The sequence below is a fragment of the Camelina sativa genome, chromosome 14, assembly GCF_030686135.1.
Source record: "Camelina sativa cultivar CO46 ecotype springtype chromosome 14, ASM3068613v1".
In the NCBI taxonomy this organism is placed as follows: Eukaryota; Viridiplantae; Streptophyta; class Magnoliopsida; order Brassicales; family Brassicaceae; genus Camelina; species Camelina sativa.
The window spans coordinates 28,961,713-28,974,670 of record NC_141893.1 but is presented as its reverse complement, the minus strand read 5'-3'; the positions used below and the strand labels follow the sequence as shown (position 1 = coordinate 28,974,670).

Here is a 12,958-nt window from a genome sequence, read left to right as displayed (position 1 = left end):
ATATTCCATGTTCTTATCAGCACAAGTTCTCGAGGATTTTCGTGTACCTTTTAGGTTTCAAAACCAGTCTTGGTTAAAAATGATGAATCAGATAGACATTAGTTTCATGACTTCATCATTGGCTGGGATCGAACAGTGCATGTGCTTTGTTAAAAAAAATTGGCTCCCAATCATCTATTACTTATCATGTGTCCTGATCTTGTAACCTTCATCCTTTGTAATGTATTTCATGCTTTATGTGTTTCGTTTTTTGAATTAGGTCTTAAACATTCCGAAGGGAAATTAAAACTTTTTCCCTAGGCATTGGCAATTTGGCATAAAGAATCTCTAGGTTACTTTTTTTTAAAGTGAATTAGTCTTTAAAGAAACATTTTTATTAACATCGATCCATAAAAGATACTTTTATGGTTAATCCATAAATAAAGATACTTGTATTAACCTTTCTGACCTCATCCTTTTGATCACATCATTATTCTGAGTAGATTAGTCCAGGAAGATACTTGTATTGTATTGTTCTGATCAGAAAACATGGGTGGTAGATAGCAACATCATGGATAAATGATTGAATTGAATATACATTTTGGAGATTAATCAACTATGATGAATTTTGGATAAATGATTGAATTGAACATTTCATTCTACTGTTTTTTCGATTGAATTGAATATATATATATATATATATATATATATATATTTGCTTGTGATTGATTATAAAATATTAACTCACTCACCCAATTCCATGAACTAACAACAACGCATCCTACATCTTTTTGTTTTGAGTTTTTAAGATTAAATGTTTAGAAGTATACTCTTTACAATATTTGGTCTTCACAGTTACAATGGCATATGCAATGAATGTTATAACAGTTTTGTGGATGTTACAGGTACAATTATGGACATAATTAATGAATTGATTGTATGTGTTTTTGTTTTCCTGGTGACATGTGTAAATGTTATTTTTAACTAAATGGAAAAACACCGATAGTATATGGTGGAGCGACAAATAAGAAAATTAATTTTTTTATTTCCATCCAAAGTAAATGCTTGTTAGCACAATTATTTAGTAACGGTCAATTATTGCTCATTATTTCACTGCCAAAAAAAATCCAAATTGGTCCCATTTTTATTTGAAGGAAATAAAAGTGTAAATTCTTAACCCATTTTTGCATTTTTGGACATATAGAGATTTCGTGTAAGAGCATGATTCTTAAAGATTGGTTTTTTTTTTGTCATTTAAAAAGTCCCCTAATAAGTACTGTATTAATTGATTGTATTTATAGTTCTGTCTCAACTCTCAAGAGGTACTCGTAAGAAAGTGAATCCTGTAGGTTCACCTGACGGCTTAAGTAACTAACTAATTGGGATTTAGACACTAATCTATGTAATCTGGTCATCGATGATTTTACTATAGTCATTGATATCTTTTGATTTGATAGAGATTATATTTTCTCGTGTTATATATTTTTCTAAAATTATTATACAAAATATGTATTTCAAGATTGTGAAACTTCTTAGATCAGTAAAACCAAAAGACATAGCTATTTTTTACAGCTTGACCCAAAAAAAAGTACTATTTTTACAGCATATACGAGACGACGACGTTTTTTCGCCAGTTGCTTTAAAAGGAAGCTAAAAAACGGCAAAAAAAAGAAGCGCCGTTTCGAATCCCGACGGCGTCTACGTAGGAGGAAAAAAAAAAACGAAGGTCCGTAACGGCGCCGTTACCTGCTTCCCACCGTCAACGGCCCATTTATCCGCTATAGCCAAGGCCCAATAATTAAATCTCAGCCGTTGAATTAATCAACGGCTCTAGATCCATCATCTTCCTTCCTCCCTCTCTCCTCCCCCATATACCCAAAACCCTTCCTCCTCTGTTTTTTTCTCATTAAACCAGAGAGAAACCCCAAACTCTCTCTCTCGAAAAAAAAAAAAAAAAAAAAAACAATGAGCTTGAGAGAGATGAGCGAGACAAAATCATTGATATTCAAGAGAAACGCTGAGTTCGAAGGATCAAACATCAAGAGGATAAGACTCGAAGAAGACGATGATGATGATGACGACGTTTTACGGTCACCGAAGAGGACGCTTTCTTCTTCTCTGTCCTCTTCTTCTCTAGCTTACTCGGTTTCAGATTCCGGAGGTTTTTGCTCCGCCGCTTTATCTGAAGAAGAAGACGATGATCATCGTAGCTCAAGCATCAGCTCTGGTTGTTCTAGCGGTGAAATTAACGAAATCGCCACGAATACTCGTCTTGCTTTTTTAGATCTGGAGGTGAAATTTCAAAACTCGATTCTACAAATTTTGAATTTTCTCTGTTCAGATTTTTTATTTTTATTTATTGGTGACTGGTAACACAATAAATGCTCTGAGAAAGATCTGATTACGTTTTTTTCAAAATTTAAATTAACGAACAATGAAAGAGTAATTGATTGTTTCCGTTTCAGGCTCATCAAATCTCCGAAACCGAAATCTCAACGTTAATCTCCAACAATTTCAGGTTAAATTCCAAATCAAAGTTTCAAAGCTTTCTTCATCGTTTCGTCTATAAATTCATAATCTCTCGAGTTTTTAATAATTTACAGAAAACAGGGAGAAACAGCTGAGATGGACTCGGCGACGACGGAGAGGAGGGAACAGGTAAAGACGGAGATGAAGAAGAAGGAGAAATCACCGACGCAGGTGGAGCTTGACGATTTTTTCTCGGCGGCGGAGAGATTCCAACAGAAACGATTCACAGAGAAGTAACTTTTTAATTTTAATGAATGGGGGCGTAGGATATCATCAAACTCATGCGCATAATAGCAAAAGTGTGTACTTTTTTATAATAAACGTGTGTGTTGTTGTTGTTGTTTGGATAAAGGTACAACTACGACGTCGTTAACGATACGCCGCTTGAAGGTCGGTACCAGTGGGTTACTCTGAAGCCATAAAGAAAGAAAAGGGAAGAAGAAGAAGTAAAAGAAAGAGAAAAGTGCTAATGTTACACGTAGTAGTAGTACTGTGAGTTTTTGTCACAGTCAGTCAGTAATCGTGTTTTTGAATCTCTCATTTTCATTTGTGTACAGTCCCTCTAATTTTAATTTCCGACTTTTATCAAAAAAATCTTTTTAACTTCTTCTGCGTAACCAATGACAACTTTTTTTTTTTTTATCTTCTCTCCAAAGCTTACCTTGAATTTGTGTGTTTTCAACAAGAGTGAGTGGGGTTACAAATTAAAATTGGAATTATTGTGTCAGTAGTTTTATTTTTTATTTTGTCAGTTTTGTTGTTGTGTGTTTTGGTGTTGTGCACATAATTAGCATTTTCATGAAATTGGGAGCCTTTTGTATATAATGAATTTGGAAAGCTATTTATTGTTTTTGATCCTTCTCACTCACTCACTCACTCACTCACTCAATCACTCACTATAACATCAACCAGCATGTGTTTTACAATTTTGTTTCTTTCATGTGTGTACTTTACTGTTACTAACATAATAATGGTAAACAATTTTTGTTTAAAAGGAATAAAATTGGAAAGGCATAACGGTCTATGTGATGTGGCATAGGGATATATATAAATCACACAGTTGTATGTGCTTCTTTTGTAAAAATAGACTTTTTGAATTAACAATTAATAATATATTCCTCTATGTTTCTTTTGTAAAAATAGACAGAATGCTTCCAATTGGTAACTTTTTTTTTTTTTTTTGTATGTTCAAGTTGCAAATTAGTAGGAGTAATTCTCAGAGAAATAAATATAGATGAAATTAGTTTAATTGAGAAATTTAAATTCAAAATACAAAAAAAAAGGAAGAGAGAGAGAGGAATTGATTTGGGAGGAGGGGGAGGGGGGAGTGGTAAAAAGAGGATCTCATCATTACCTGATTCCGTTGGGATTTTTTTTCCTGGAAAGATTTTTTTATTAAACATACATGGCATACAAACCGAGCCTAAACAAAAGGCCCACAACATACACGGCATACAAGCCGAGCCTAAACAAAAAGCCCACAAAAGCAAAGGCAGTAGCCCAACAAAATACGAAAACAACAAAAGCTCAATTTGAGTTCACTATTGCACCGCTTAAGAAGAAGATTGAGTCAAAAAAGTCCACTCAAAGACACGTATCAGTAACACGTGTAACATGAGCAATTGAAAGGTTTCCATCGTCATCCTTCGCCATCGGAGCCACCGATTCTTCCGATGAATGAAGCTATCGCCGAGATGAAATCAAGGATAGATAGATTCTTCTGTTTTTCATCAGTAAGAGCAAAACAGCATAAGGATAAAATACAGAATCAGTTAAACTCTACCGTTTGCCAAACGGGTTAGAGAAAGAGAAATCTGATTAATCCAAACTGTTGCCTTAACCAATCGAAACTCTGAAACAACTTGTCGTAAACAAGGGACAGCTAAAAGGCATTTGTAATAAGCTGATGAAATTGCTTTGTATCTTCATCTGAAATTGCAGATCGCTTAGATTGTTCCCGTACACCACATACCACCACCAACACAGATCGAAATATCTGAAAGCTAAAAACATTCAACGGCACATAAGTCACCGTGATAGAAACTAGCCATCATCGCTAGAAAAGCCGGAGTAAAAAAAACAAAACTAGCCATCATCGCTAGAAAAGCCGATCGATGCTAGACAACAGCCGATCAACCACCGCTTTCGTAGCCGGTAAATATTGGATCGGACGGCGAAATCGGACATCTCTGCTAAAAGAGCCAGAGATTCCGGGCAAGTAACCGACCAACCACTGCATAAGAGGCCAGTGGATGTCGGGCTGAAACCGGTTACAACTAACCGGACGGCTTTGTCGGAGAATTCCGGACGGCAGAGTAAGGATCTGAAATCACCTCCCTCTCTCTAAAAGATATCAAGGTGAGAAGAGAGAGAGCTAGAGTATCGATTGTCAAAATAAAACTGATTCCGTTGGGATTATATTCCCTTTTTCAATATTTATTTTTATTTATTTGCTTTTTACAGCAGACAACGGCGCGTGTCTGCACGTGCTTTCTGTTATTTTAGTTTTTATTTTTCTTTTTGCGTTTATTTATCTTTTTCCTCCTTATTAATGTACTTTTAGTTAGGGCAATCCCATCGCTTATACATCCATTTAGATGTCAAAAGATTTAATTAATAATATTTTAATTTAATTTAATTATTTAATTATTTTTTAATCTATCTAACTAATAAACAAAGGACAGCAGCAGACCCAGTGTCTTATTTGTTCTGGGCAGAGATACTTTTCTCTTATTTTTCCACATTTTTCTCTATCTTTTAATTTTCTTAATTCTTTTGACCCTCTATGGGGTATGTCCAATGGACATGCTCTTATATTCACTTAACATGGCGAATTTTTTTTTCCAAAGGATGATACTGATTTATTAAAAAAAAAAACAAAAAGTAAAAAATTGAACGTCATAAATAGGTGATCTCTTCCAACAAGCCACGTGATGGAGGAGGAAGGGTAGTTTTGTCAACACAAAAACAATGAAAATATATATGTTGTGAGTGACTTGGTGACCAGGCAAATGTAACTTTTGCTTTTCTATTGTTAACAACTGTTCCTACCTAAGCTATGCCACAACATTTTTTTTCTTTAATGTAACTAAAACTAATAATACTTTAATAATTTTTTTAGTGAGGTAGGATATAATATAATGTTTAAATGTATACCTTTTTCACTTAAAAAACGATATTTATACCTTTTTAAAATTTTTGATTTCTTTGCATATATGTACTTTTCATGTCTATTTTTGCTTCAATAAAAAGAATTTCAGTTGTTAAAAGTTTATCTCTTTAGTCCGCGAAAGTAACGGATTGTAGAGGAAAGAATGGGTAAAATGATGACCCAGTCTTTTTAGTCATGGAAAGAATGGAGTACATGATTTCTTTTTGTTTTTCATAGAAGTTTTTAAAATTCAAATCGGGTGATAAAGAGAAATGACTAGCAATAAATATTGAAAAGTAAATTAATGTGGGTTAAAATAAAAACTTGGGGAAGGGGAGACTAGTCTACGTAGTAGGGGGAGTATTACAAAGACTGCATGCACATGACTTGGATCTTGTGAAAAGCTTTATTTTACACATCAGGATCCAATGTTAGTTCGTTCGTATATGGCTATAGAATGTTGAACCTTTCCGTGCACACAAGTTTTCCCCTACCCACACGTGTTCCTTCTGCTTATTAGTATATTGCCAAATGCCAAGGTTATGATTTTTTTTCCTTTTCAATAGCATAGAACCAATCTATATTTTGGATTAAATAACATGTTATTATGTTATCTATTTTAAAATACTGTAAGTGAAAGAAAAAAAAAAAACTAACTTATCTACTACTATTGCCTTGCAAAGTAGTCTATTGACTCTATTCTATATGGTTAATTGGCAAATTTACACGTTATATTATTATTTAACCCCAATTTTTAAATATATATTCATACAATTTTAACTTTTTTTTGGTTTTCACTTAGAAGAAAAGCTACACTTACCTCTGGTCTGGACATATAATATGTTTTAACTTTACTGTATTGGGTTTGTCTGTTGTAGTGTTTAATGGGCTTTTAAAACCCAGTAATACTTTTGGGGCATAATTTGTAACACTTAAAAAAGCCGTACGTCTTATAAACCAGTTTTGCAAATAACGATGGCGGACGACGGTGCCTTCGCCCCCTCCTCAGCCACTGCTCCGATTCAAGCGAAGAAGAAGATTTAAACTGAGTCAAATCTTTCCTTGATGTGATCCTCCAACAGGTCCTCTCTCTGATTCCGGTAAAACTATCTTCAGCCTCATTTCTTTTGGTCGGTCCCAACAATGTCACTTTTCAATGTATATGCAAATGTCCCGATCGACAATGTAATTTTTCTTTATAATGTCATGTAATGTCCAACATAGTTATAGCGTTGTAGGGATGAATGTTACCTCTCAGCAACAATCGCATAATCCTCGTTTGTTTGTATGTAATAGTAACATTTTTTGTTTTTTTGTACAATTTGGATGTACGTAGTAATAGTAACCCATAAATAGTGGTAGTATTACCGAATTTAGTTACTCTCAACAAAGATATCCCTGCGTTGATATTGGCATTCTTCATCAACGTTAGTTCGTTAATTACCTAGAAAAGTCTACCTTCTTGGGATAATGATCTAAACTCAAATATAAGAGATTACGTAGTGGGAGCCATTGTTGATTGAAAGTATGTCATCCCACATGGGTTAGAAAACTAAATGTTTCTATAAAGTCCGATTGTGAGAAGCAAGAAACCAAGAGATAGAGATACACGTGATGTTACCATGATTAAGTGTATAACGTTGAGCATCTCAAATAGATAGATATCTTGGCTAATATGTTTCATTGTTCCTGTCCATCTTTTCCCAACCAGAGATGTTTTCTAAAGTATATCTTGTTTCCATGTAAGCACAGTTAAAAACAAAAAACGAAAGGAACAAAAATTCTTTGACTTATTTATTGAAGACTCATGAGATATGAAGATTTACAATTTGAGATTGTCACGTAACTTTAAGTCAAGAAGCCATCAAAATGTATTGGATCTCATGGTGATTAATTAGGTCTAGATATGTTTATTAAGAAAACTAGATGTCTCACCCGATGTGCGAGGTTAATTTTAAAATACAAGTAAAATAAAATTTGATAAAGAGATATATTAAAATTTTGTTATAAGTAAAAACTAGTATCTTGTAAAAAAGGTAGACACACTTTCAATTAAAGAAACAAGTTATTATTTTTCTTTGTCTTAATATACTAATTTACATTTCAATATTTTTAATTTATGGTAACGTTTATCATAATAGTCACAAAATTTTCAGTCACCAATTTTATTGTCAAATATTCATCATTTTTACTATTATCAAATCTCAAAAAAATAATTTCATAATTTTCGTCTAAAATATGATTACACAATTTCTTCAGAAAATATATTACATGCAAACTATCGGTTAAACCGTAATTTTATTTACATCAATTTATAAATATACTACCTACTTTACAATACTAAGGATGTGTTCTTACACTCAATCAAAATTAACCGGTGAAGAATGCTTTTTACTACAACTTCCAAAATATCTCTACAACACACATTAAGTCAACTATGTATCTTTACGAATGGATCAAGCTGATCCTGCTCACGAACATCATCATGTTCTCAGACGTGTTCTCCGTCATCCATAGCAACTACTTGACCGTCTCGGACGTGTTCTCCGTCATCCATAGCAACTCCTTGACCGTTTCTCCTAGGTGGTGGATCATTAAGGTCTCCTAGATTGTGGTTCTGGTTCTCCATTGAGCTAACTCGAGAGTGCCTGAAAATTAAAAAAAAAGAAAATATCAAAGTAAACTGGAAAATAAATGCAAAACTAAAATAAAAGATCCTAGACGATAATAGTATTTAACTCAAAAGTGACTTAATAGATCCCTGGAAATGGCGCCAAAAAGCTTGATGTGTGTGGAATTTCACTTCAATCTTTTACCTCAAAGACCACACGAATATCGCAAGGCCATAGTTGATCGGTAGTAGTATTTAAGGATCGATGCCACAGAGACGAATAAATCACGTTAAGATTTTGATTAGAAAAGACTATGGCTAAAATAATAATAAGATGGGGGGTTTTTGTTTGGGTATGTCACGAAAGAAAACGATAACTAAATGCGAATAAACTAAGAAAATATAAATGGATGGAATGCTGGGCTGTAGGGAGTTCTCAGGGTATCAAGCACCGGTCTAAGCCTAAAGGGAATAGGTATGGAAGTTCAATGGTTAAATGTTCATGGACTACGAAACATGAAAGAACGGGAGATAAGCTAGTCGCTAATCACCTATCTAAAGTCTATATACTCCGTTACTCAATTTACGCAAGCAATGACGCATATATCTTAACAATTAAAACAAGTTCGATTCTAATCTGTAAAGTTCTATAACTCAATTGACGCAGGTTAGAATATTCATTAAGAATAAACCTAGAACAAAGATGTGTAATACGTCAGTTGAGTTATATAACTAGGATAGATTAGGGTTTTGTAAGGGTAAAAACGTATTTTCTTCTCAAGCGCAGGACAAGGGGCTGCGAAAAAGGTTTCAGGACCGTGGTGAAGGCTTGGACTGGGCCGCAGTTAGGGTTGCTGGTCAGACCTTCAATAAAAGCCCATCGACTGGATGGTTCTCTTCACTTCGGTTTATAACACGTCCCGGTAAAATGGGCATATCTTCCGGATGGATGAATGGATTGACTTGATTCCAGTCCTCGAGGTGAAAGATGACTCTTTCAGCTTTCCATAGACACCAAGCACGCCAAAGTGTGAGTTCTAGAAGTTCTTCAAAAGTGGCCCGTACTGTAAAGCCTGTAAAACTTTCTTGAAACCTAAAATACTTGATAATAGATATTAAAGCCTTGAAATCATGTCAAACTCTTCCTAAATGCATACTAAAACTATAGCTAAAATAGGTAAAATAATGATGTTATCACCGAGCACCATTTTTCCACGAAGCTTTTCGCCAGATCTCCATTCCTACACCAACAAAACACGATCCCAAGCCACAAGAAAGCTTCCCAAAGCCCCAAATAATATTATAACAAGACAAAAAACACATAAACAAGTAAATCAGAGAAATCTCCAGCTTAGATAAGCCATGGTCATGCACTTACCTTTGCCACATACGATTATGAACCTCAAACAAGCAAAACAAGGCTCCTACAATGATCCCAGATACAAATCTCTACAGGAACAACCTCCAATCTCCCAAAAACACTCAAGAAAACTCACAAAACTCTTTCTCACTTTCTTTTTCTGCAGAAACGGCCAAACCTCGGCCAACCCACGAGTTTCTGCTTTTATAAGCAATTCCAAGGTTTTCCTAACCCCAAAATGCAACGTTTAACTTAAACTCGAATTGTATAAACCGACCTTGCATCGACCGATGCATCACCATCATCGATCGATGCACATTCCAAACCGGAATTCCAGTTCGCGAATGTTACACCTCCACTTGGTGTCGATAGCCACTTATTGCATAACCACTCGTGACCATCACTTGGTGTAGATCAACACCCACCTAATGTTGGTCGATACTGACGTCCTCGAAATCAGTTTTTTTGTTCTCCTCCTCAACGAACCCTAACACCAGTCATTTCTTCCACAACGAAACACACAACAACAACCACACAAGGCCATCATCAACAACAAAACACTAATCATAAAGCAAAGAAATCAATCACACATCACGGAAAATCACATATACACACAATCTTAATGCTTAGATAAGTCATGGTCTCACATTCACTTTGAAAGTAGAAGGTATTTTGACAAAAACGACACAACACGAGAACATCAACCTCCTAAACGTTACAACACAACACGAGAACATCAACCTCCTAAACTTTACAACACATTTAGATCTCCTTTTCCACTGATGTATCTCACCGGAAAACGCACAAAAACCTCTTTTGTCACACACATAATGATCTCTCAACAGGGAAAAAAACGGCTCTAAAAAAAAAAAAAAAAAAAAAACGGCTCTAAAACAACAAGAGGCGTGGAGCCCCTTCAATAGAAGAGCCCTAGAGTTTTCTTCTTTCAAATCACACTGTTGTCGATCGATATCCACACAAATAATCGAGTTTTTGGTTCATGGGAGTTATAACAAAAAAACATGATTAACACATGCAATGAAATATAATAGGATAAATGACACATGTTACGATAATGTTAATTACAAATTTTATGTAAAATATTTTCTCTTTTAAATAAAATTTTCATATTTACGAAATCTTCTTTTTCTAATTGAGTGATATGCTTCGTAATTATATACTTGATTATATATGTTACCGTTTTTTATGTTAAGGATTTATTTCATTTTTCTGTTGCATATGTCAAAATCTAACTAGAAGAATATTTTTATACATGCAAAAAATCATATTAATTGGTTGACAAATGTCACAATCATGTTAATTAATAACTTAGAAAACTAATCTTTATTTAATGTATAATTTTCATTTAATATGTTTTTCAACATACAATATTTGTGATTCTTTTCTTTTTAGAATTAGTAATTTAATATATTAGCTTATATAAAATCATAATTTAATTCTTTTACTTTTATGATTTCTAATTTGTAGTTTATTGTATAATTTATTTGTATCTTATTATATAAAGTTAAGTTTTCAAAATTAGTGATTAACAGGATCATGACACGTGTTAAGTATACTAATGAGATGTTGACATGTGTCAACAAATTATTATTTTTCAAAACAACTAATTGAGAAAATAACATTAAATCTACATATTTATATTTTTAAAAATTTCTAAATCAAAAAAGAAAATAAAACTAATCTATTTTCCATTGTATCCTAATTATATTATACATTTTTTTCAATTAGATTTTGACATATATAAACAAAAAAATAGTACATTAAGCATTTATATTATTATTAATTAATAAATAGTGAATAACAAATTTAAAAAGAATAACATAAGTTATGTCAAAAAAATTATTATTTTTGAAATGTAACAGGACATCTAATTAAGAAAGTAATATTACAGTTAAACCTCTATAAATTAATACTCTATAAATTAATAAACACTATAAATTAATAAATTTTGCTAGTCCCAAGTCGGGACAGTGTAAAAATTAACAAAATTCGATAAAATAATAAGATAATGATTTTTTTTGAAATCCCCATGTAAAATATGGTCCCAATAATATCATAAATTAATAACCATGTAAATTTATATATATATATATATACATATATATATACATATAGTAAAGTATGTTTTTCTTAAACCTCATATCTATAAAAAAATTGTTATGTTGTATCTTCAAACTATAATGATATAAAGTATTCTATAACATTTCATAAAACAGCTAAAACTTTGGGTTAAAGTTTTCAATTTCTAAATATGTATAATTTACATTTTCATAGTTTGATATACTATTAAAATACGATAATTGATATTCTTATTCATAAATTTGAATATTTATGTCATGTGTGTAAGTGAATTTGTCTATAATATTTGTAATTCATTGTCAATAATATTTTTTAATTATTTCAAATTCCAATACCTTAAAATTTACAACATCCAAAATTCTAATCTTATTTTACAAAAATTGTCTCAAATTATAATTTAAAAAAAATAAACAATTAAAATATATCTATAAATTAATAATTATTAATTTACACTATAAAATAATAATTATTAATTTATAGATAAATTAATATCACTATAAATTAATAAAATGTCTTGGTCCCAACATTATTAATTCATAGAGGTTTTACTGTATATCTATATAAAAATTATGTTTGTGAAGTGACTTTACATCAATGGCCATTGGTAAGTCGAATTGTATAAGGCACCATCATACCAGAAATCGAGCCCTACTCTATACGAATGTAGGGATTTGGCTAATGAACCGGCTGTTGTAGCCCAAATGTTGACAAAAAAAATATTTATGTTTATATCGGAAGCTTTGATCTTTGATTTTTTTTCCGATATAATTTTGCTGATCTATTGTGTGGGTCTTTGATTCGTGCATGTTCCAATGGAAGCTATCATATGCAATGAAATGAAATCGAAGTATATAAATTCCGCTAATTAATTGAGGATGGAGACATTGGTGGAGGTTCCAAAAGTGATTCTACAGTTAGTAGTATTATAAATTTGGAAGATTAGTCGGTGATTGATGTTTCTGGTCAAAATCTAGAGTTTTCTCTTCTGAATAATGTTGATCATTCCGGTACTGAAACAAGAGCTGCTTGATCAAGTAATTGAGAAACAATTTTCAATTTTGGGAAGTTGGAATGGTAAACTATTTTAAAATTGGTTTTCAACCAGATTTATGTGGTTTTCTATCGGATTTGGTTCGTAAATCGTTTAAACCCAGGTATATGGAGAAATATATGAGAACTTTTGATTCGGGTAGAAATAATTTGAGAATTTACGATTCGAGAATATTTG

The 12,958-nt window shown here is 32.6% G+C and overlaps 1 protein-coding gene across 2 annotated transcripts; it reads left to right on the top strand.

Moving 5' to 3' along the window:
* Positions 1-1,878: 1,878 nt before the first annotated feature.
* LOC104742492 (cyclin-dependent kinase inhibitor 7-like) lies at positions 1,879-12,893 on the top strand. 2 transcript variants are annotated; one of them, XM_087485642.1, is made up of 4 exons: positions 1,880-2,271; positions 2,445-2,497; positions 2,583-2,741; positions 2,861-3,112. In XM_087485642.1, exons 1-4 carry the CDS (start codon positions 1,945-1,947, stop codon positions 2,928-2,930), a joined length of 609 nt encoding a protein of 202 aa, XP_087341768.1. In that variant the 5' UTR covers positions 1,880-1,944; the 3' UTR covers positions 2,931-3,112. The 2 variants fall into 2 exon arrangements, with proteins under 2 accessions (XP_010461807.2, XP_087341768.1); XM_010463505.2 differs by lacking the exons at positions 2,583-2,741; positions 2,861-3,112 and adding an exon at positions 12,550-12,893 and having other exon boundaries at positions 1,879-2,271.
* The last annotated feature ends 65 nt before the right edge of the window (positions 12,894-12,958 follow it).